General features: G+C 36.9%; 1 protein-coding gene across 1 annotated transcript in view; it reads left to right on the forward strand.

The window, feature by feature from the left end:
• The window catches only part of SLC30A7 (solute carrier family 30 member 7), an 81763-nt gene extending 65019 nt beyond the window's left edge, over nucleotides 1–16744 (forward strand). Inside the window, exons 10-11 of the mRNA XM_079915846.1 lie at nucleotides 1301–1450; nucleotides 10354–16744. Coding sequence (XP_079771972.1) covers nucleotides 1301–1450; nucleotides 10354–10401 — 198 coding nt within the window. The 3' untranslated portion in view covers nucleotides 10402–16744. The remainder of the gene's footprint in view (nucleotides 1–1300; nucleotides 1451–10353) is intronic.
• Nucleotides 16745–23578: the final 6834 nt, after the last annotated feature.

Raw genomic sequence — 23578 nt, forward strand, 5'->3', positions numbered from 1 at the left:
GTAAATAACAAGGGGCCACATGACGTGGGTCCATGTAAGTCATTGTGAAAGCACTGGTTTTTGTTCAGAGTAAGGTGGGAATCTACTGGAGGATTCTGAACAGAGTGAAAGCATCTGATCTAAAGTAACAGATTCTTACTTGGGCTACTGTTTTGAGAATAGATGAAGAGGTGCAAGGCTAGAAATAGAGAGACCAGTTAATAAGGTATTATAATAATCCAAACTAAAGTGGCTTCAACTAGCCTGGCAGCAGTAGAGGTGGTGAGAAGTGTTTGGATTCTACTCAGCTGTAGTATTTTGTACACTCACATATTGATACATTCATATAGTATTCCGTTTTATAGTTTTTAAAATCTGTTGTTTGTAGTTCTTTTCCTTTTTCATTTTGTACTTTGTTTAATTGCATGTTCATTTATTTTATTTTTTTACCGCCATCAGAGTTTGTCTTGCCAGTGGTTGTCAACCTAAGGGTGTGGAACACTTAAGGAGCCACTGGAAAAACTTTGAGACATCCCTCCCTTTTCTGGTTGTCACATGAGTTGGGGAAGGGTATATGTTGGCATGTAGTTCCCTGGGTCCTGGGGATGCAAAGATCCTGTAGTTTCTGACACTTGTACACGATGAAGAATCATCCTGTCTAAAACATGCCCCCATTACGTACGAAACACTGACTCTAGCTTGTTAATCTTTTCAGAGAACTAGTTTTTTGATATTGTGAACTCTGTCATTTCTAAATTTGTGGATCATTGATTTCCATCCTTTATTTCCTTCCTTTTTATTTCTTAAGTTGACTTTTTTGTTTTTTTCCTAATTTCTTAGCTCATTTGTATTTATATTTGTCTTCTGATCGATGTACAGTTGACCCTTGAACGACACAGGTTTGAACTGCACGTTCTACTTATACATGGATATTTTTCAACAGTAAATAGCCACAGTACTACATGATCCATGGTTGGTTGCATCCTCAGATTTTTGACTGAGAAGAGGGCTGGCATCCCTAACCCCTGTGCTGTTCTCGGGTCAACTGTATTTGAAAATGTAAATTTCACTTAGGTGCTCTCTTAGCTGTGCCCCACAAATTTTGATATGTGCTCATTTATATTTCCCAAACACCTGTCATGGTACCAGCACATAGTAAGTACCCAGTAGGTATTTGTTAATCAATGCAAGCCACCCCCCCGCCACACCAGGCCACTTTTTTCATTAGAGAGTAGAATCCATGTTTACTGATGTGTTGCATGATTTAAGTTGGGTGTACTTAAACTTGAGTTCATGTTAATATGTGCTCTTTATATTTTAGGTGCAGCAGTTGCAAGGAGTTTACAGTTTACAAGAACAGCATTTCTGGACCTTATGTTCTGATGTTTATGTTGGGACCTTGAAATTAGTAGTAGCACCTGATGCTGATGCCAGGTGGATTTTAAGCCAAACACATAATATTTTTACTCAGGTATGATTTTTTTACTAACTTCTTTTAAGGGTCTAGGAATTTATTGTATCTACTAGTCTTAAAAAGATTTACTATTTAACATATTGAATATATATATACTACACTGTGAGGTAAGTGTGAAAGTTTTTTTTCAACCACAGAGTCAAATTTGGGAGATCCTTACTTTAGTGAATACTGTTAATGAAGATAGTCCTGTTTACTCGTTGTTGTACTGATTTGAGCTCCTTTAAGAAAAAGTAGATTCTCCCTTACTGTACACTCCTTATAAGACATGTTATATGATATTTGAAGCTAGGAATTCTAAGGTAGCATTTGGAATAAGAATAATGTCTGGTCAGTGGCGTTGGCTAAAAGCAAACTATGTTAACATTTTTGATAGCAAAGCCATCTCTACTTCTGTGTCATTTAATGGCTTAATATGCTGTTGAGGTTTTCTTAATTCTGTATATGGAATCACGAATTAGTCAGTGCATGACTGCAACCAAATTATATCAGGTAATGTTTATGCCATCATGAGTTGACATAGTCAGTGACTGATAAAGTAAAAGTGATTACTAGGTTATTCTGTATATACTGGGAGAATAAGAACATCATGTCAAGAATATCTGAAGAGAGAGACCACAGATTTTTTTTTTTTTTTTTTGGTCTAGCTTGCTGGAAATATTTGGCAAAAAATCTAGATGTTGACACTGCTTCCAAAATTATCTAACACATAAATCTAATGAGGAAACTGATTCCATGCCTTAAAAATCTGTGCTTCAGTGTTCATTGAAGCACTATTTCCAATAGCCAGGACATGCAAGCAACCTAAGTGCCCATCGACAGATGAATGGGTAAAGAAGATGTGGCACATACATACAATGGAATATTCCTCAGCCATAAAAAGAAACGAAATTGAGTTATTTGTAGTGAGGTGGGTGGACCTAGAATCTGTCATACAGAGTGAAGCAAGCCAGAAAGAGAAAAACAAATACTGTATGCTAACACATATTTATGGAATCTAAAAAAAAAATGGTTCTGAAGAACCTAGGGGCAGGACAGGAATAAAGACGCAGACATAGAGAATGGACTTGAGGACAAGGGGAGGGGGAAGGGTAAGCTGGGACGAAGTGAGAGAGTAGCATTGACATATATACACTACCAAATGTAAAACAGATAGCTAGTGGGAAGCAGCCGCATTGCACAGGGAGATCAGCTCGGTGCTTTGTAACCACCTAGAGGGGTTGGATAGGGAGGGTGGGAGGGAGACGCAAGAGGGAGGGGATTTGGGGATATATGTATACGTATAGCTGATTCACTTTGTTATACAGCAGAAACTAACACAACATTGTAAAGCAATTATACTCCAATAAAGATGTTAAAAAAAAAAAAAAATCTGTGCTTAAAAACTGACCCAGCCCTCCTGATGTGATGCAGTGGGAAGTACACAGCATGACCTGTGTGGCACTCTTGCCAGAAATAGTTAATGTGAATCCCGTCACCTTGTGGACTGTTACCCTGGATTCTTAAGAAGTGTCAGTGTCATGAAAGGAAAAAAAGGAACAATGGAGGATTCTTCTAGATTAGAGGAGACTTCACAATTAAATGCCGTGTGTGGCCCTTGATTGGATCTTGGACTGGGGAGAAACAGCCACAGAGGAAACTATTGGGTAATTAGAATATGGACCACACAATAGCTCATATAATTGTGTAGGTGTTAAACTTCTTGGGTACGATAATGGTATTGTGGTTATAGAAGAATGCTTGTATTCTTAGGAGATACATGCTGAAGGCTTTAGTGGCAAAGTATCAGGATGTCTAATTTTCAAATGTTTCAGCAAAAGTAAAAAGGATTATAAATAAATACATATATAGAGAAATAAGGCAAATGTGGCAAAATGTTTGCGATTGGTTTATACAGGTGATGGGTAGATATGCATTTATGGTGCTATTCTTTTGACTTTAAGCCTTTTCAAAATAAAAAGTTAAAAAATAAAAGTTTGGTGGCTCCTCATTGCCACCAGGATAAAGCCCAAACTTTCTAGCATGACACAATTAACTTTTCAAGCCTCTCTCCTACTATTATTCATTGCCATGTACTTCATACGCCAGCCCCACCAGACTATTTACTTACCTGTGTGAGACAAAAATCCTACTCTAATGTAAAGGTCCAATTCAGTTGTTACTTTCTCTCTGAAGCCTTGAAGACCCTTCTAAGCATCATATAGATAGAGAAAGAGAGAGGGACAGACTGACAGTTTAAATTCAGGACCTTAGCATAAATTAAACGATCTCTTCTCTAATAGAGGTGTATGGTTATGTTCCTTTGGAATAATTAATGAAATAATCTTATAATGTAGGCAACAGCCAGACGTCCTCTACTACAAAACAATATGCTGGTACCACTTATTTACTCTAGACATTTAAGAACTGTCTTTTCTTAACAGACATTATAAGAAGTCTGTACCACCACGAGTTTCATAATGCAGCATGCAAAACCTTCACAACATGTCTGAATCCTTCTCACACCTCCTCCCTTTTTCAGAGGCAAAAAGGAGAACATGACTAGCAACAACCTTGCTTTTCACTGCCATTTCTAGGTCATTATTCTCTCCTTCAGTCTCGATTTTCTCCTAGTTATACCATGTCCTTCCACCCTCACAGTCTGAGCTTCTGTCCACCTCTAGGATACCTCATACTGTCCGAAGACTTTGGCACTTAAGTCACTTAATTTTCCCTCTGAGAAGGAATGCAATTTATAGGTTTAGAAATGTGTGAGCAGCTGTGTCTGTGCTTAGAACTGCTGAAGTTGTAATTGAAGTAGGTGGAGGGAGATTCTTCTGGTAACCTTAGAAATCTTGGCTTTTAAAATGGCTGAAGTTGAAAGTTTACTCAGCTGCCTCTTTGGTTTTGGAAACTGTATTTGGGTTTTGAAAATTTTAAGCTCTAAAACATATTTTAAGCCTTTTTATCAGCTAAGGTCAAGCACACTTGATTTCATTCCTTGCAGAGACTAGGGACTCTCTTAGGCTTGCAGTGAAAATGGTTCAACACATTTTTCCCAGCAGGCAGAGAGAAGTCATCCTTCTCATGATTTTCATTCCATACATTTAATGATTGTAAAGTTGTTTTGTGATAGTTGTTTTGGTTCTGACGTATGCAAAACTGAAGTTTTTTATTAATTTATTTTCCTTTACTGCTTATGCCCTAGTCATGCATATTCATTATGCTATGAGTATATCCAATACCTTGCAGTAACATTTGCAATTCATGAAATGAAATTTAAATTTTTTTACGTTTTTTAAAAATTTTAAATTATATCTTAATCATAGATTTTACTTATCAAAAGTAGTAAAGATCAAATTGCTCGATTTTTAAGAAAAAAATTACACTAATCCTTTAAGTACATTTCTTGTAGAAAGACTTGAAATACTGGTGGCCTTAGTTCCAAAAGACCAAAAGAAGGATTTTCTCAATACTTTGTGGTTCTATGACATTTTAATGTATTTTTCTTATAGCTGATCTTAAATTGGAATTAAAATTTTTTTCTTTTGGTTAAAAAGTTGTTCTTGTTAAAATTTATATGGGGTTAGCTTTGAAAAGGTTAACATAAGTTTGAGAATTATAACATTTTGTTTTGTTTTTAAAACTATAAGCTTTGCAACTGTTTTGGAACTGTACATTAAGCATGTCTTTTTATTCTCATGTTCCATAGTTATCACTTAATCATGAATGGCTAAGGCAGTTGGCTTGCTATCACGAATATAGAGCAATACTAGTGAATTGGTAGAAGTCTCTTCAGTACTTTGATTCCTTTGGGATTATTAGTTAAGTGATAATCCAGTTTTTAAACTACAGGGTTTTTTATTGACATAGAAAAAGTCCCTCTCCTTTCCACCGCGTGCACTAACTTTTTAAAAATGATTTATCATTTGGGAACAGATGAAATAGAAAATTTATTATTTATGTTTAGTATATGAACAGGAAGTGGATGTGGGATACTGGATGAGGAAGGCAATTTATCATTTATGTTTCTTGTTTTAAACTGGCTGATATCATCTGTTAATTTTTTTAATACACTTTGGTTAGAAATAAAGTTTGAAGAAAAATCTAGAATATGCTTGGGTTCATTACCCTCCTCAGTTCCACACAGCAGAAAAGACAATCAAGGCTAATGCATATTATTTGCTCCTTGATAGAAATTGTACCTTGATATCTTCCATCTTCTCTTCTGCCTGTTTCTGTTATACCTATTAAGTCCTGAACCCCTGGCTTCCTGCTTCAGCTTTCTGTGCTCTATTTTCTTGCCTCAAAATAGAAGTTAACACTGATCGCCAGGAAGGAACCAAAAAGCCTCCTCACTAACCCAGATGGGAGTTCCCCCAGATTCAGGACCTCCCACCTGCACCGCTGTCCTGCCTGCGCGATCCCTTCCTGTCTCTGACAGTAGGGAATAGGAGAAGCTCTCTGTGCCTTTCCGGGTGGCTAGCTAGTTTTCCACCCTTCCTGTTTGTAGGGAATTTTAATCTTTTATAATGATTGATTAGTTTTAATTAATCCACAGGGGTTAAGTGTCCACTGGTTGATGGTGGTGGAAATAATAACAGCAGCAGCAGCTAGCCTTATTGAGAGCCCAACACATGCCAGGCACTGCGATAGACACCTAACATATTAATCTACCTGCAGCACAGGTGGGGTATTCTCCCCAGTTTACAGAAAAAGGAACCCAGACCCAAGTTATTGTTCATGACTTGTAATTTCATCATATTAAGTCACTATTTCACGAATTCTGAGATGATTCAGTTTTCACATGGAAGAGTAAGGCAGTTTTTCAAGAATTCATTTTTAAGGGATAAAGACTAATATTCTACATTGAGTCAAAAATTAAAGTAGAGGGCTTCCCTGGTGGCCCAGTGGTTGAGGGTCCGCCTGCCGATGCAGGGGACGCAGGTTCGTGCCCCGGTCCGGGAAGATCCTACATGCCGCGGCGCGGCTGGGCCCGTGAGCCATGGCTGCTGGGCCTGCGCATCTGGAGCCTGTGCTCCGCAATGGGAGAGGCCACAGCAGTGAGAGGCCCGCGTACAGCAAAAAAAAAAAAAAAAGTAGAAAGTTTCTGCAGTTTTTGAGAATTGGTAGAGAAATACAAACAACCCAGTAATTTTCTTTAGCCGTATTCTTGTTTATTTTTCTAAATTTTTACTGCTGATTTGTCTTCCTTTCCACAACGAGTATTTATGGAGAGTATTCTAAGTCTATGATTTCAGGTTAACACTTATTTTCTTAGAAGCATGGATGTTAAAAATAACTAGCTGTCTTTCCAACTTAAAAAAGTGTTAACTGAATTACGGTTTATACATGATTCTCAGGATATAAGACACAAGTATTCTAGGGTTTTCACTTTTTTTGAGGACAACCCTCAGCCGGCTTTAGTGTCATCCCAGCGGTAGGTAGAATATTTAATGGCACTGGGCACTGTTTTGATCTGCTGGAGTATTTGTCATGTCTTTGTCGTGTGGATAAACTGTAAAGAAAACCTAGTTTGCATTCAGGAAGTAGGTGACTTCCTAAAGGAGTCTTTGGAAATTCCACTTTTTTTCTCTACATTGAAGGAAATTGAGAAAGGAAAATGGGAAGCTGGAAGACTTAAAGGTGTTCCCATCCAGCCAGATGGATGAAACAAAATGACTTTTTCTGTTAGACTGGGCTTTTGTGTAAAGCAGTAGGCCCTCTGGGGAAAGATATCAGCTTGAGTAATTAACTTGTGATTATGCAAAGATCAATTTACCTAGCCTCTTTGTTTTTCCTCTTTCTTTTTTATTGCCTTGGGCTACCTCATTTCTTATTACTATCTTCACTGTATATGGGGGGGGGCGGTTAGGAAAGTGGCAGAGATAATAATGGGAGCCCAACTTACCTTGTCCATTTTTCTTTCATTAACAATTTTGTTAAAGAGAAAAGAAATTAAGCCAGTTTATTTGGGCAATAGTTGTTTTCTCCTAAGGTTAGATACACAAGAATTTTGCAGAAGGGCTCCTAAGTACAGTTATTACGGGGCCCATCTGGGTTGAGTAAATCAAATATAATCAACCATAATAATTTGTTTTTTATAGCATGTAAGAATCCTTTCTTGTATATTCACATATGATCCTTACAATAGTGCCTGATATGTAGCAAGGATTTATCAAATGTTTGTCAAATACTGGATGAATATATAACATTTTTGTGAGATAAGTAGGATTGGTATTTATCAACACTTTTAAAATTAGGAAAACTGAGATTCTGTTTCAGTTTTTAGCTTAAAATCATACAGATGTTAAGTTCTATCTTTTTTCTGCCACAAAACTCTTTGAGTGCGTGCAATTCAATGTATTTTCAGAGAACTTTAACTTTACCACAGCAAGGATTTTTCTTTTCTTTCTTTCTTTTTCTTTTTTTTTAATGAGGCAAAAACGCTAGCATGTTTTCTGTGCTGGAAAGCTACTGGGGTCTTTTCCAGCTTTTTACTCCACTAGAGCAGCTCCTGACTCCTTAGACATTCATTAGTGCTGGGCAGAGCCCTCCAACTGGAATGCTAGAAGAAAAGCCATGGTAGAAAGTAATGCTTTCAGGAGCCCAGAAATTCCTGGGAGAAGGTAGCGTTATTATTTTATCCCCCACTCCGGCTTTTCTTTCTCTTAGATGTTCCACTTTACTCTTCATTCTATGTTGCTGACAAGAAAGTGCTTAATTGTAACCGATTGTATGCTTTAATCTTTAAAAATTGTTTTTTATTTGAAAGAAGGAAATTAATAGAATTTCAGTTCATCCAACATGTATTTATTGATCATTTACTGTGTGCTGGGCACTACTTGAGGTTCTGGGAGTCAGCAGCAAAAGACAGGACAAAGTCCTTTTATCTTGGACATTATCATTGGAGAGTAACAATCAACAGCATCACAGCAAATAAGTTTTATGATATATTAGAAAGTGATGTGTTATAGATAGGGAGAGCAGGGTAGGGAGACGGGGGGGGGGGGGGGGGTGGGGTGCTGAGGCATTTACCATCTCTTGCACCAAGCTTTGTTTTTGTTTTTTGTTCTTTTGATAGATAGATAGAGATAGATAGATAATATCTATCTCATCATCTCATATTTATTTACTTGCTTGTTTATCATCTCCCCTCCTTCCTAGTTCCCAACAGCTTATAAATTCCATGAGGGCAAGGGTATTTTTTACCTGTTTTGTTGGCTGTTGTATTCCCGGGGGACAGAAGAGGGCCTGGATTCCAATAGATGCACAAAATGTATTTGTTGGATGAATGAATTGAATGCATTTTTTAATAGGGTGGTCAGGATAAGCCTCACTGACATCTGAGTAGAGATATGACAGGAAAGGGAGTATGTCATGTGGCAATCTCGAGGAACATTGTACCAGGCAGAGGGCCCAGTGTGGCTGGAACAGAGTCAACAAAGGGAGAGAAGTAAGAGATGAGATCAGAGAGGTAATAGGGGCCAGATCATGGGAAAGCTTTGAAGGCCATTGTAGGACTCTGGGCTAAGGACTGAGGAAGGTAAGCTGTTGTAGGGTTTGAGTGATGGAGTGACATCACTATAGTTGCTCTGCTGGAAACAGACCAAAGGAGGGCAAAGGTAAAAGAGTGAAAACGAGATCAGAGGCCGTTACAAAATGTAGGCAAGAGATGATAGTGACTTGGGCCAGGGGATAGCAATGGAGGTGATGTAAATTGATCAGATTCTGTATTTGCATTATTTTGAAGGTAAGGCTAATGGGTTGGGTATGAGAGAAAGAAAGGTTTTTAAGTTGCAGCATTGAGGAAGGAATTGAGCCTAAGAAGATATAGGATCAACAGTTTAGAGGGGAGGAAATAGGGATCAATTTGGCTGTGTTTCGATGCTTGTCAGACATCCAAGTAGAACTGTCAGGTAGATGGTAGGTAGGTTCCAGTCTACAAAAGGTGTGAGCATGTAGACGGTACTGAAAGTCTGGATACTGGGTGAGACCATCTAAGGGACAAGTGTCAAAAAAGAAGGGATCTGAGGACTAAGCCTTTGGGTATTTGAGTGTTTAGTATTCAAAGACAGGAGGAAAAACCCACAAAGGAGACTGAGAAAGATTGATAAGTGAGGTAAAAGGGCAACCAGCGAGTATTCTCTGGAAGCCAAGAGCAGGAAAAGTGTTTCAGTAGGAGGAAGTGATCGTCTGTGTCCTTTTTGCTGCTAGATTAATTACTAAGATGAGGACTGAGAATTGAGCACTGGGCTAAGCAATTTAGAGGTGACCTTGACAGTTTTGGGAAGTGGTTGGCAGCAAAAGTTTGGTTGAAATGAGTTCAAGAGAGAAGAGAGTAAAGGAATTATAGATAGCAAATATAGAAAAATTGATAAAACTGGAGAGATGGGGGCAATTTTGAGATCAGTGTCCTTGAATAGCAAGTCTATATCCAAAATTGAAAAGAGGAGTTGGAGTGTAAAGTAATTCAGTAACCAGTAGATGGTTATGCTTATTTCAGTGTTTAAAATCATTTATCATAGGAAGATTTAGACTAGATAGATTTATGATTTTAGTAGCCAACTAGTCAAGCACTGTGGTGTTTTCTAGCAGAATAATGGTAGCTGGGTAACCTCATTTTTCCAAAATTCACTTGGGCAGGGCATGTAATTAGTAGCATAGCTTTCTTTTGTAGGGCTAAATGGAGAATCTTTTTTGCAACTTATTAACATACTTGTTTCTAAAATAAAATTATTGGCACTTTATGATGAAAAATGGAGAATTCTTTCCCAAAGACAGAAAAGAAAAATAATTCTTCCCTTTTTCAAAAAAAAAAAGAGAAAAGAAAAATTTTTTTTCCTACTACTTTTCTGAAATGTATAGTCTATTATTGGTTTGTTTGATTTTCTAATTTTTTTTTTTTTTTAACTTTTCAGGCCGGAGTGAGACAGCTTTATGTACAGATTGACTTTGCGGCCATGTAAATGAATGAAAAGAAATTATGCTTTTTGGGGGACCTAATTTTTTCTGGTACTGTAAAATCCTAATCATGGTACCTAGCTTTTTAAAAAGAGAAATCATCACTACAACTTCCCAGCACCAAGTAGACCAGGCAGAGTCAGCCGATTGTGCTCTGCCAGGAGTTTACAACTAAGGGATCAGAATTAAGAGGATCTCTCCTGGACTTTTGGTCTTCTGTGCTTCTTCCCTCCAAACCATTTTGATTTCTGAGATTTCTAGTTTTGTTCCAGGGTATTGTTTTCTGTTTGTTTCCTTTTTTTTTTTCATTTCAAATGCCCTCACTCCCACCCCTCATCCTAGCCAGTAAGAAATTCAGACAGTGGGCCTCTAATCATCTGGAATGTCTTCACTGAAGCTGCTGGAAACCACTACTTTCATTCCCAGAAAACCAGTGTTATTTAAAAAAAAAAAAAAAAAAAGAAAAATGGAAATCTGCTTTATATGTAATGTCACAATTGTTGACGTTCTTCAATATAACCATGTTTGTAAAATTGTTTGTACCTTGCAAACTTATGAACCAAACCATATTGGGTTTTCAAAGTGCCTTTGTATCAGAAAATGTATTTGCCAGCATAGAAATGTACCATCAAAGGTCATGTATATGTTTTTTTTTTAATGGGTATTCTGTATTCTGTACAAAATAAGACGCTTGTTAGTAATGTATACAGATGTCTTTTTGTGTACTTGCAGCATAGGTTTAGATATATAAAAATCTGCCTTTTATTGCTTTATCCCATCAAAAAATAAAAGGTGTTATTTTGCTTTTTAAATCAAATTCAGTTATTACATTAAATTATTTTGTGTACTGTGTTTTCAAAACTTTGCAAATGCTTCTGTTATACAGACGGGTGTTTTAACTTACTTAAAACATCTGCTAAATTCCAAATTTCTATAAAAGCTACTGTGTCTGTGATAAACTTTCGTATATCTTTCCTGTTTTTATAGATTCTATTAATGAAAGGAAAAGGCATGTAGAGTGAAGGCAGAAATGGTTGTGACAATGTTATTTTGCTTTTTCATTCTTCAAATGCCAAGTCATACGTTTTCCTGTGCAAGTATTACACAAATACAGTTGCTTTCAGGAATCCTAAAGCAGCATTTTATTGACTTTGAAGTATTGAAGGTACTGAGTAAATGTGGTAACATAGAACTCTTCCTAACACAGGTATCTTGGAAGTTAATAAATAAGTTGATTTCTAGGCTCTTGTGTATTTGAAAAATAAAATTGCAATTTGAGATAAGTGCTTGAATGTTCTACTTAAATATTCTCTGTGTTTTATGAAGAAATTGTTCTGAATAGACATTTTCCCATTGTACTTCATTTTATCACAATGTATATTCCCTTTTAACTGAAAGGGAAAAATTTAAATTGCTGGGGGGAAAACCCTGCAGGATGGAAATGAATGTTTAGAATGTAGATCAGTAATAAGCACTTTTTCACTGATGTGGCAGAAATCACTGTTGATTTTGTCTAAGTTTCAAGGTATCTGTTTCCCTATTTCTGACCTACAATTTATGAAATATACTGTGTTAGGAAAACTATAGACTGCTTTCTTCATGCTTTTCTAAACCGCTGCAGATTGCCATGAACTGTTGATAGTCCCCTTTTTGCAGATTAAGTAGTATTTTCAAAACATTTTTACTTACTGCCAGGCAGTTTAAAGCTAAGAATTCCTGCAATAGAATGCATTTAACTGAAACAATTGTTAAGATGTTTCAGGACGGAAATATAAAAGGAAATGTCCTGATAATGGTACTGCTTTTTCATTATAAGTAGTCACTTATAATGACTACCTTGTAGTAGTAGTTTGCATCCACTACCAAGCCTGATAGAAGCCTGCGATATTCTATAGGTTTTGGCATATTGTGTAAAATGACAGATCTAGAGGAAGGCGGGGATTTTAGATGTGTGCCTTTAAAAACTAATTATGTGAAATTGTACTGATATTTCACATACAGAGATAATTTTTGCACTGGCCTGTAAAATTTACAGTGCACATTGAAGATCCAATTCTGCCTTTCACTGAGGCCTCCATTCCAAGCGAAGTTTCTTGTCAAAATATGCATCACTTTATTTAACTACGCTCTCAATACACAAGTGCATGAGCATGGTTTTTTCCTTTGATAAGGAATAGAGTATATATATAGGACATTTGACTGAGATGAAACTCTTAGTTTTGCACCTGTTACAAGAGATCTCCAGTTCATATCATTTAGCAGGTTGGCCTTAACATTTATACTTTAATGAAATGTTCTTAAACCTGTGTGTGCAGCAGGACAAAAAGGAATTTTTTTCTCCCTTTTAGGAAATACTTTGTCTTCTCAATGTTCTTGGCACAGATGTATTGCTAAAGTAGATAATTTCACTGAGAAATACTCCTTGATTATTATTATAAATTTAGAATGTCCCTATTGTTGGCCTAATTCTTGGGGAAAAAAATCTGAGTATAACTTTGCTGATATTTTAAAAACCAAATATTCTCTGGAGAAAAAATTTGTATTGCTCAGGGAATGTTTACCTTGCCAAGTAAACTTCCCCAAAGAGAAATATACCTATACTAGTTTTGTGTTTTTAAATCTAGATTATATTGATCGAGATGAAGGGCTTAACCTATGTATGGCTCCCTTATTTTGCTTACTCCTTGTGCACTTTGTGAAGGACAGTATCTAGTTTATCTGTAGCTCAGTGTACCTCACACATCCCCACAGCATCTTCTGCAGAGGCATAAGGAAGTGGTAACAGATGTTACTGGCATTTCCCATGTACCTGGAATGCTCCAGCGTTCTTCAAAGCCTACTGGTAAACACCAATAACCAAAATACTGTGAGTTTTGTGCACCTTTGTAAAGCAGCCAAATCGTTGACTCCAGATGCAGATGATCAGAGTTCTGTAATGTTTTTACCTACCATGGTATAATCAGTTTTACAGAATTATTAATATGGTAGCATCCTCTTATATAATGCTGGGATTTAAGAACAAAAATAATTCATTGCTTAGCATAGAATTTTACATCCAAGGAGACTGTCCTTAGAAGCAGTCTCTCATTCTACCTCTCACTTTACAGATGAGAAAATTGAAGCCCAGAAATGCTGTCATTTATTCAAGGTCACAGAGATAATTAGTGGCAAAGCCAAGACCAGAATCCAGGTTTTCTGACTTACTGTGCTTTGTCTCCAGTGTAATTCTGTAAATGTTCTGAATGCTTCTGAAGAAGCATTTTTAAATAAAGGACGTCTGACCTCCATTTTTGGTACATTAAGGCACGTGATAAATGGAGTTTTTTTATTGTCTTATTTTTCTTAGCTAATTATGAGATTTAGAATATTATTTCCATAGTATTCTTTATGAAAGATATGATTAATTTTTTTAACTCTTTTTTACTCTTCTGGAACCAGTTTCTGATTTTTTAAAAAAAAAATAGTGACAGGTGTGCATTGGATACTTTTAACTTGTGAGTAAATTTTTCTGTTAATTGCCCAAGACTAAATCCAATTTAAGGATTGTTTAGTTTCTTTATTTTGTTTAAATTCTGTGAATTGGTGCTTTTTAGAAACCAGGCTAATTCATAGGTCATATCATTTCATCCTTGTTCAGTCACCAGAGAGCTCTTGAATTCTTAACGTTATTCTCAGAGCCACACAAAATTGGGCATTAAATCTTGTATAGAACAAAACAAAATTTTTAATAGGGTAAAATTTTGAAGTCTTATCAGAATCCCAGATGTTAAACTGCTACTTTCAACTCTTCATTAAAAGCATTACCTTGAGAAAGTTAAAAAAAAAAAAAGTTAAACTTTTTTTCTTTCTGTCACTATCTTCGAAACAAATTATTTTCCACTTCACCAGAACTTTGACAAAAAAGGAAATTATCTTATTCTTTAAAGAACATTCAATAAAAGTTTTACTTATAGAGGATTCTTTCAAGACACAATCCCCAAAAGCCTTAGTGATCCAGACCTCTATCATAGAATCAAGACAATGAAAAATTATGTATCAAAAAAAGTATTTGCAGAGTATAGTTCTATTTAAAGGTCAAATCGATGTTTTTGATGAGTGTGTCTTTGGTTTATGTTTAACCATTTCCTAACTACAAATTATACAGGAAGGGTGGGGTTACTTTTATTAAGTGTTTATATATCAGGCTCTTTGTATGGCCTTTTTCATGTTATCACATTTAAAATCCTCATATTTTTATAAAGAAAGATTTTTCCATGATTTTGATCCATAGATCTTTTTCAGATATATTTTATCTTCTGATTCTCCTAACATTCTTGTGAGGAAGGAATTAATTCATAACTCCATTTTACAGATGACGAAGCTGTTTCGAGAGATTGTAAATGACCTAACTGGGGGATAGCCAGTGGTAGAGCACTGACTCTAGATCCAGTACTTCTTGGTGACAACTACTCTTTTTTGTATGTCATTCTACAATGATTTAAAGGTCCAAGAAGTTGTAGCAGATCTAAACACACTCTCCTATAAAATCATGAACCATCACCATGAAAAAATTGATATAGGGGAATAGTTGTTATATATACATTGGTTAGACTCATTCCTTCTTTGGATGCTCTCTTATGCTTATTACCTTTGCCATTTAACTTAAACTGTGCAGGCTAAAAAGAGCAATCAGAGCTCTTTTAAGCACTTTTAAGAACTTTTTTTAAAAAAAGAAAGTAAAGTTTTTTTGACACAGAGTAAGCTGCTTAAAAGGGACTGATTCAATAGTGTCAGCACCAGTGTGTGACGAGAAACTGAACTCCTGGCCAAGACACATTAACCTAGTTAGTAGGAAGTTGTCTTCCAAGAAGTACAAATAATTTTGCACTGCATGAGAGGGATACATAGGATTCGATTTACAACATTACATTTTATAGACACCTTTTCAAAAGGAAGAAATATATTTCACAATTAGTAGTAATCTATGCTTAAACTTAATAATATTTAACTTTGAACTCTTCCCATGGCTTTGAAAATTTAATATTTGTAATTTTGATCCTGATGGAAAGCCTGTAAAAAAGAATGTCTTTGTCTCATACATCCTATTGTCACCACACTTAGCATGAATTTACACTTAACGCACTTAGTAAATGTTTGGATAACCAGTGAGTAAATATTGTAGACAGCAGTGGATACACAAGTAAGGACTGGGGACAGGTAAACCAGTAATTTACTGTTTATTACAGAAGACATCTCAGCTTTTCTTTGGCATTTTTGCACAAATAAGTGAGTTTATATTCACTTTGGCCATTTTTTTTTTCAAGTAGCCCTCTAAGCTAGCTGCTCCTTCATTTTAATACAGGAACAGTGGAAATATCGAGATGTTTTCCATTTTGCATGCTGTTGGACAGGAATTTCGTAGAACTGGGACTGTGGAACCTGGGTCACTTGAATTTTTATATTTTGTATAGCCAAATGAGAAACCACACTCTTCTTTGTTTTTATAGAAAGTTGCCATATTCCTATTACTTTAAGGACCTGTGTATAACATTCTATTTCATTTATCCCAGATGTATTTTCATCTAAAACTCTTTCAAAGGTATATCTTGAAGGTACTTCTATAAAAACAACACTACATGTATTCATTAAGTGATTTAAACATTCCTAAGATAGTTTTTATCTTCTCTGTCTTTTCCCCTCTAAATACTAAATTTCAGTAGAGCTTCTCTTTACTTATTTTCCATCTCTTTTCATTGCTTCTGCCAATGTAAAACTTCCCTTTTTCACTAGTGGAAAAAAAAAAGCTTTATTTTGAATTTTAGTATTTGAGTTTTATGTATCATATATCATGCATCGATTAGGCTCAATGAAGATTCTGTTCTGAACTAGACATATCCTGTCAAGAGCTTGCCAAGTAATCATCTCATTGCTTCCTCTAATAGCAAATTCAGTGATATTTCTGCCCAAGTGATATTTTGCCCCAACATTTGTGACTTTGATCAATACACAGAATGGGTCTTTTATATCAGAAATACTGTGAATGAAAAATTGCCAAATCCTATTCTAAACACCCCTACAACTCTTTACCTCCCTGTCTTTAATGGTTTCTAAACATATGGCCAAGTTTGAATTTGGGTTTGATTCCTATGGTGAAGAGTATGGCATCAAAACATTTCTAAATAAACGTTCGAGTACAAGGCTAGGTTGGAATGTCAAAGACTATGTTGTAATTTGGTTTGAATATGCTAAAGTGAGCAATTATGATTTGCCTAAGAACAACACAACAAATTCATAATGTATATTTTACTTTTTTCTACTTGAAGACATTCATGTATATATTTTGTTTAACCTCAGATGTATTTAAAAAGAATGATAAACTATTGTATCAAAATTCTTCCAATAAAATTTCTGTTTAAAAATCTTTACCTGAATTGTGTCTTATTAGTTTGATGAACTGAAAAGAACACTGTGAATTTAACAGTTATTGGAACAGATTCTGGAGGACTTAAGGAATGGAGGGGAAAGAATGATTCTCAGGGCCCAGAAACAGCAAAGTTGATCAGGAAAGAGGAGATGGCAGGAGACTTGGAAATGTCTTGACATTGTGAAGATCCTCGTTGTGGATCATCATACTCATTATTTTACCTCATAAACAAGTCTTAAAGTATTTCCAGACATTACCATTAACCCCAAATTGTTCTCTCACCTCATTCCCTATGATCTCAGCTTATAGGAAATGAAGACCAAAACCATCTGACATGAGCCTCCATTATACTTCCAAATTTTTTCCCTCTCATCAGAAGAAATTCTTTTATTTCAGTAACTTCTCCACAAAACCCCAGATCCCACTCATCCCACTTTCTGAAACATACTCTTACAATGCAGCCTCTTCCTACTATCAGTCTTTGCCACACAATGAGGGCTTCATCCTCAGGGTGTCTGTTGTCAAGCATCTTACATGTGGTCTACATGTGCTTCTTCCACTTCCTTTCTAACCATTTCTGTAGCTCCTAGTAATATTGCTTCACTCCTCCCTAGTTTGTGGAGTTAATCAAAGGCCATCGGTGGCTTGATTCTTATCACAACTGTGGCATAACTACCAGCATCTCAAATTCAACAAAAAGAAAAGAATACATTTACCTTTCCCACTCAGATCTCTTTTCAACTACCATTTCTGTCAGAATTCCTTACAGAATTCTTAGAAATCTAAACGTCGCCTTTGCCACACCCCCGTTTCCTGAATCCCTATCACAAAGTCCTCCTCATTCTGTTAGGGGAACCATTGACTGAAACCGCCCACCCTGGCCAGGTATCACAGCAACCACTTGCATGAGTTTTCCTACAACAGGAGGTCCTGGTAAGGAACGCGGAACTAACAAGCTACCACCAACCGGAAGAATTCGGGAAGGGTCAAAAGGAGAGAGGAGATGCCAGTCCGTTTATGTCCTACCACCCTCCCAGAATCCTCCTCGCTGGAATCCATTTTGGCTGAGCGATGCACGCGCCACCAGGAAGGACCCTGAGGCAGAGTGACTGGCCAGAGACAACCCGGAAACTAAACCAATTACCGTAAAACCCGAGACGGCAAGCCACGTGGCAGAGCAGTTCTCCTGGGTTCCCTTACCCTGCTGCTCTCCACCCAGGCGCCCCTTCCCAATAGTCTCTTGCTTTGTCAGCACACGTGTCTCCTTGGACAATTCATTTCCGAGTATTAGACGACAGCCCACTCTCGGGCCCTGGAAGGGGTCCCCGTCCCTGCAACAATTCTTTGCAAATCTTTTAAATTCACCTTTCCATTCCCACTGCCCTACTCTAGTACTTCATTGATAACTGTACGCAGAGTCACTCTGAGGAACTGTCTGACTTCCCATCTATTCCATGCCCAGCTCTAGCCACCTCCATTTCAGCACACACGCACACAGAACACACCACAAAAACAATTCTGCCCTTAGGCAGGAAGACAAGGAATTTCTGCTGAATCAGACTCCTGTCCAGGCCCTTTATAAACATTTCCCCTAACCTGGTTTCCTGATTACCTTCTGCTTGCCCTTCTGCATAGTGGACTTTGACCTGCTAGAGCTACAGCACCTGCCAGGGACTCCCTGCCCTGCCTTTCCTGTGTTCTCTGGAATTAGCCTCTGGCCTAGTGGAAGTCCACAGTGGCCTATCAACGCCCCTTTAGAGCAGCCTCTTCTGTTTACATACAGGTTTAGGCAAGTTATTTACTAAAATAGTTCACTACCCAATCTTTCTTTATCTAGAGTTTTTGGCTTCCCTCCCCCCAGAAGCCACCCTGTGTTATACTAACAAAGTAAGCTTCCCAGTTTCCATTGTGATTCCTTCAGCTCAGGAATCGAGTGGCTGCCTAAATGCTCATCAAATACAAATTCCTCTGAACAACTTTAGCAACTCATAATGCTTTGCCTTCCCTCCTTATTCAATCTCATTTCCCATGATATGGCAATAAGCAGACTTTTTTTTTCATTACTCTAGACCAGAGAAACAGCAAAGGCAGAGAGAAGCAAGCAGGTCTAACAGATGTAGATAAAATGACAGCAATTTAGTATTTTTCATTCTGTATGCAGAAAAGAAAACATCATTTTAATAGGATTCAATCTCATTCAAACAATCTGTCAGCTCATCCAGCTCTACTTCCAGACTTAAAAAAAAATCTGCCATGAAGTTCAGGCTTAGCACAAGCTACCAACATGTAAATGAATAATTCTACTTTATCTAATAAATTCCTATAACCAATAGCAGTAATAATGGTAACAGTGTGACAATACTAAAAGGCATCAAGTCTGGCACCGTTTAAACAATCAATATTTATTGAAAACAATGGATGAATTATGCTTACAATATAAAGGTTAGCACCTCTTTGAAAAATGGTTCTGTATGGATTGTTAAAGTGAATTGTACTCTTTGAAAGACAGTCCCTGCTAAAGTCAAAGGATTGAAAACAAAATAATATGAAAACAAAAGCATTCCCCAAAGTATTTCCTGACTTTAGGTACATATAATATTTTAAAAGGGTGACACTCACTGTACAAGTAAACAAGAAGTTAAGATTCACATCTAAGCATAGGTATAGTTTCACAGCAATTAGAACCCTGCCATTTGGCCTGGACTTTTGAAAACATTGTAACTGCTTCTAAAATTATAAATAAGGTCTGTCTGATTAGCCATCACTGTTTTCCACCCTAGGCATTAAGATAGATCAGATTGTTGTTCAACTTTACAGGGGTTATCTGTCCTGTATGTGCATCATACTACTTCCCCTTGAGCAATAATTTGTACACAGGTCATATTGATTTCCTCAGAACTTCAAATCAAGACAAAGTTACTACATTTGTAGTTATATCATTTGGAGCAAAGGGTTCCCATTGGCTTCCAAAGACTTCCCCTAGACAATCCTGTAGTAGTGGCCAGCAACTATGGAAACCCACAAGAACTACAACTGAGAGATGAGAATTTTTCTGTTTGACAGAGTTATGATTTCAAGAGGGTAGCGAAAACCTCTCTTGCTTTTTTCCTCTATCCCCACTCCATATAGGTCAGGATGTAGGCCCAATCATGAAGGTATGAGACACAGAGCAACAGAGTAAACAGAACTCCAAGTTTCTGGCCAGAGGACTAAAGAAAGGGAGCCTAGGGAACCAGGAAGTAGTGAGGAGATCATAGAGAGGGAGGAAAGCAACGTTGTAAAGTTGATTATGAACCCCAAAGTTCACTCTCAAGTCACTAATGCTTGGATCTGATCCTATTTAGCATACAAAAAGAACTTTAGAACTAAACTATCCAACTGACTAGGTCCCAGATTGCATAGGTTCCAGACCAGGTCACATAAATCTTAGATCACAAGAACTGCAGTTCTTGAAAACTGAACTGACACTGGAACCACAGTCCATAGAAGGTGGACTGGTGACTGCATTCTGCATCTAATCAGGTTCATTGCCTGCTAAAACAAAAAGAATGCCATTCACCATAGAATCTAAACAAGACCCAGAATCTCATGATATAATATTCAAAATGTCCAAGCTACAATCCAAATTACTTGGTAAAGTGCCACAAAAATTTCAACTTCCAGATGAAAAACAATCAACAGATACCAAGGCTGAAACGACATCAATGTTGGAATTATACAACAAAGACGTTAAACAGCTATTACAAAAATGCTTGAACAGTCACTTACCTTGCAACAAATGTTAAAATAGAAAATTGAAGGTATAAAAAAGAACCAAATGGAAATTTTAGAACAGTAACCAAAATAAAAACGTACAAAATGAACTCAACAGCAGAATGGAGAAGACAGAGGCAAGAGTGAGTGAATGGTACTGGCACAAAACCAGAAATATAGATCAATGGAACAGGATAGAAAGCCCAGAGATAAACCCACACATATGGTCACCTTATCTTTGATAAAGGAGGCAAGAATATACAATGGAGAAAAGACAGCCTCTTCAAAGGTGGTGCTGGGAAAACTGGACAGGTACATGTAAAAGAATGAAATTAGAACACTCCCTAACACCATACACAAAAATAAACTCAAAATGGATTAGAGACCTAAATGTAAGACCAGACGCTATAAAACTCTTAGAGGAAAACATAGGCAGAACCCTCTATGACATAAATCACAGCAAGATCCTTTTTGACCCATCTCCTAGAGGAAGGGAAATAAAAACAAAAACATATGGGAACTAATGAAACTTAAAAGCTTTTGTACAGCAAAGGAAATCATAAAAAGGACAAAAAGACAACCCTCAGAATGGGAGAAAATATTTGCAAAAGAAGCAACTGACAAAGGATTAATCTCCAAAATATACAAGCAGCTCATGCAGCTCAATATCAAAAAAACAAACAACCCAATCCAAAAATGGGCAGAAGACCTAAATAGACCTTTCTCCAAAGAAGACATACAGATTGACAACAAACACATGAAAGGATGCTCCACATCACTAATCATTAGAGAAATGCAAATCAAAACTACAATGAGATATCATCTCACACCAGTCAGCATGGCCATCATCAAAAAATCTACAAACAACACATGCTGGAGAGGGTGTGGAGAAAAGGGAACCCTCTTGCACTGTTGGTGGGAATGTAAATTGATACAGCCACTATGGAGAACAGTATGGACGTTCCTTAAAAAACTAAAAATAGAACTACCATATGACCCAGCAATCCCACTACTGGGCAAATACCCTGAGAAAACCATAATTTAAAAAGTGTCATGTACCACAATGTTCATTGCAGCTCTATTTACAATAGCCAGGACATGGAAGCAACCTAAGTGTCCATTGACAGATGAATGGATAAAGAAGATGTGGCACATATATACAATGGAATATTAGCCATAAAAAGAAATGAAATTGAGTTATTTGTAGTGAGGTGCATGGACCTAGATTCTGTCATACAGAATGAAGTAAGTCAGAAAGAGAAAAACAAATACCATATGCTAACACATATATATGGAATCTAAAACAAACAAAAAAAAGTTTCTGAAGAACGTAGGGGCAGGACAGGAATAAAGATGCAGACATAGAGAATGGACTTGAGGACAAGGGGAGGGGGAAGGGTAAGCTGGGACGAAGTGAGAGAGTGGCATGGATATATATACACTACCAAATGTAAAACAGATAGCTAGCAGGAAGCAGCTGCATTGCACAAGGAGATCAGCTCGGACCTTTGTGACCACCTAAAGGGGTGGGATAGGGAGGGTGGGAAGGAGACGCAAGAGGGAGGGGATATGGGGATATATGTATATGTATAGTTGATTCACTTTATTATACAGCAGAAACTAACACAAAATGTAAAGCAATTAAACACCACAAAGATGTTTAAAAAAATGAAAATAAATAAATAAAGAAAATATATCAATAAAAATTATCCACACTAAATAACAGAGAAAATAGCTTGGAAAAAAAAAAAAAAAGATCAGAGCTCAGAGACCTGTGGGACAATAAGTAATGTCTTAACATTTTGTTCTCAGAGGCCCAGAAAGAAACGACTCTGCATACAGTGATGAAGCATACATACACTGCTGAAAAAATATTTGAAGAAATAATGGCTGGTAAGTTCCTGAATTTGGTGACATAAACCTACAGATTCAAGAAGCTGAGCAAACCCTCAAAGGATAAACCTAAAATATCCACATGAAACGCAACATAATCAAATAATTACAATCAAAATTCGCAAGCTTTATATAGATGTCAAGAAGCTAATTCTAACATTTATATAGAAAGGCAAAAGAACTGAAACAGATGCAATTTTGAAAAAAGAAAGAAACTAGAGGAATTACACTAGCTGTTTTTTAAGGTTTACCATAAAACTAAGAAATCAAGACAGTGTAGTATTATAGAAGGGAAAGAGACATAGACTGACAGAATAGCAAAGAATTCAGAAATAGATTCACACAAATATGGTCAAAACAAATATGGCCAACTGATTTTTGACAACAGGGCAGAAACAATTCAATAGAGATGGGCTTTTTAAACAAATGGTGTTGGAGCAATTGAATATCTATATGCAAAACTAAAACAAAAAGAAACAAAAGATGAACCTTCATCTAAAACTCACACTTCATAAAAAAATTAACAAAATGTATTACAGATCTAAATGTAAGCTACAAAACTGTAAAAATTTTAGAAGAAAACATAGGATAAAATCTACATGTCCTAGAATTTGGTGATAGGTTCTTATACATGGTAACAGCAACATGATCTATATAAAAAAAAGTAATAAACCGGATTTCATCAAAATGAAAAACTTTTGCTTTGCCAAAGACATGGTTAAGGGAATGAAAGGACAAGCCAGAGACTGGGAGGAAATATTTGCAAATCACAATCTGACAAAGAACTTGTATCCAGAATTTATGAAGTACTGAAAACTTGGGACTTCTCTGGTTGCCCAGTGGCTAAGACTCCACACTCCCAATGGAGGGGGCCTGGGTTCTATCCCCAGTCGGGGAACTAGGATCCCACATACTGCAACTAAGCCGGCACACCGCAACTACTGAGTCCACGTGCCCTAGAGCCCATGCTGCAACTAGAGAAAGCCCGCATGCTGCAACTTGAGAGCCCATGTGCCACAACGAAGGGCCCATATGCAACGAAGAGCCCATGTGCTGCAACGAAGACACAACGCAGCCTAAAGCAAGAAAGAACACTCAAACCTTAACCATAAGAAAACAATTCAAATTAAAAG

The sequence above is a fragment of the Stenella coeruleoalba genome (genome assembly GCF_951394435.1).
Source record: "Stenella coeruleoalba genome assembly, chromosome: 1".
Taxonomy (NCBI): domain Eukaryota; kingdom Metazoa; phylum Chordata; class Mammalia; order Artiodactyla; family Delphinidae; genus Stenella; species Stenella coeruleoalba.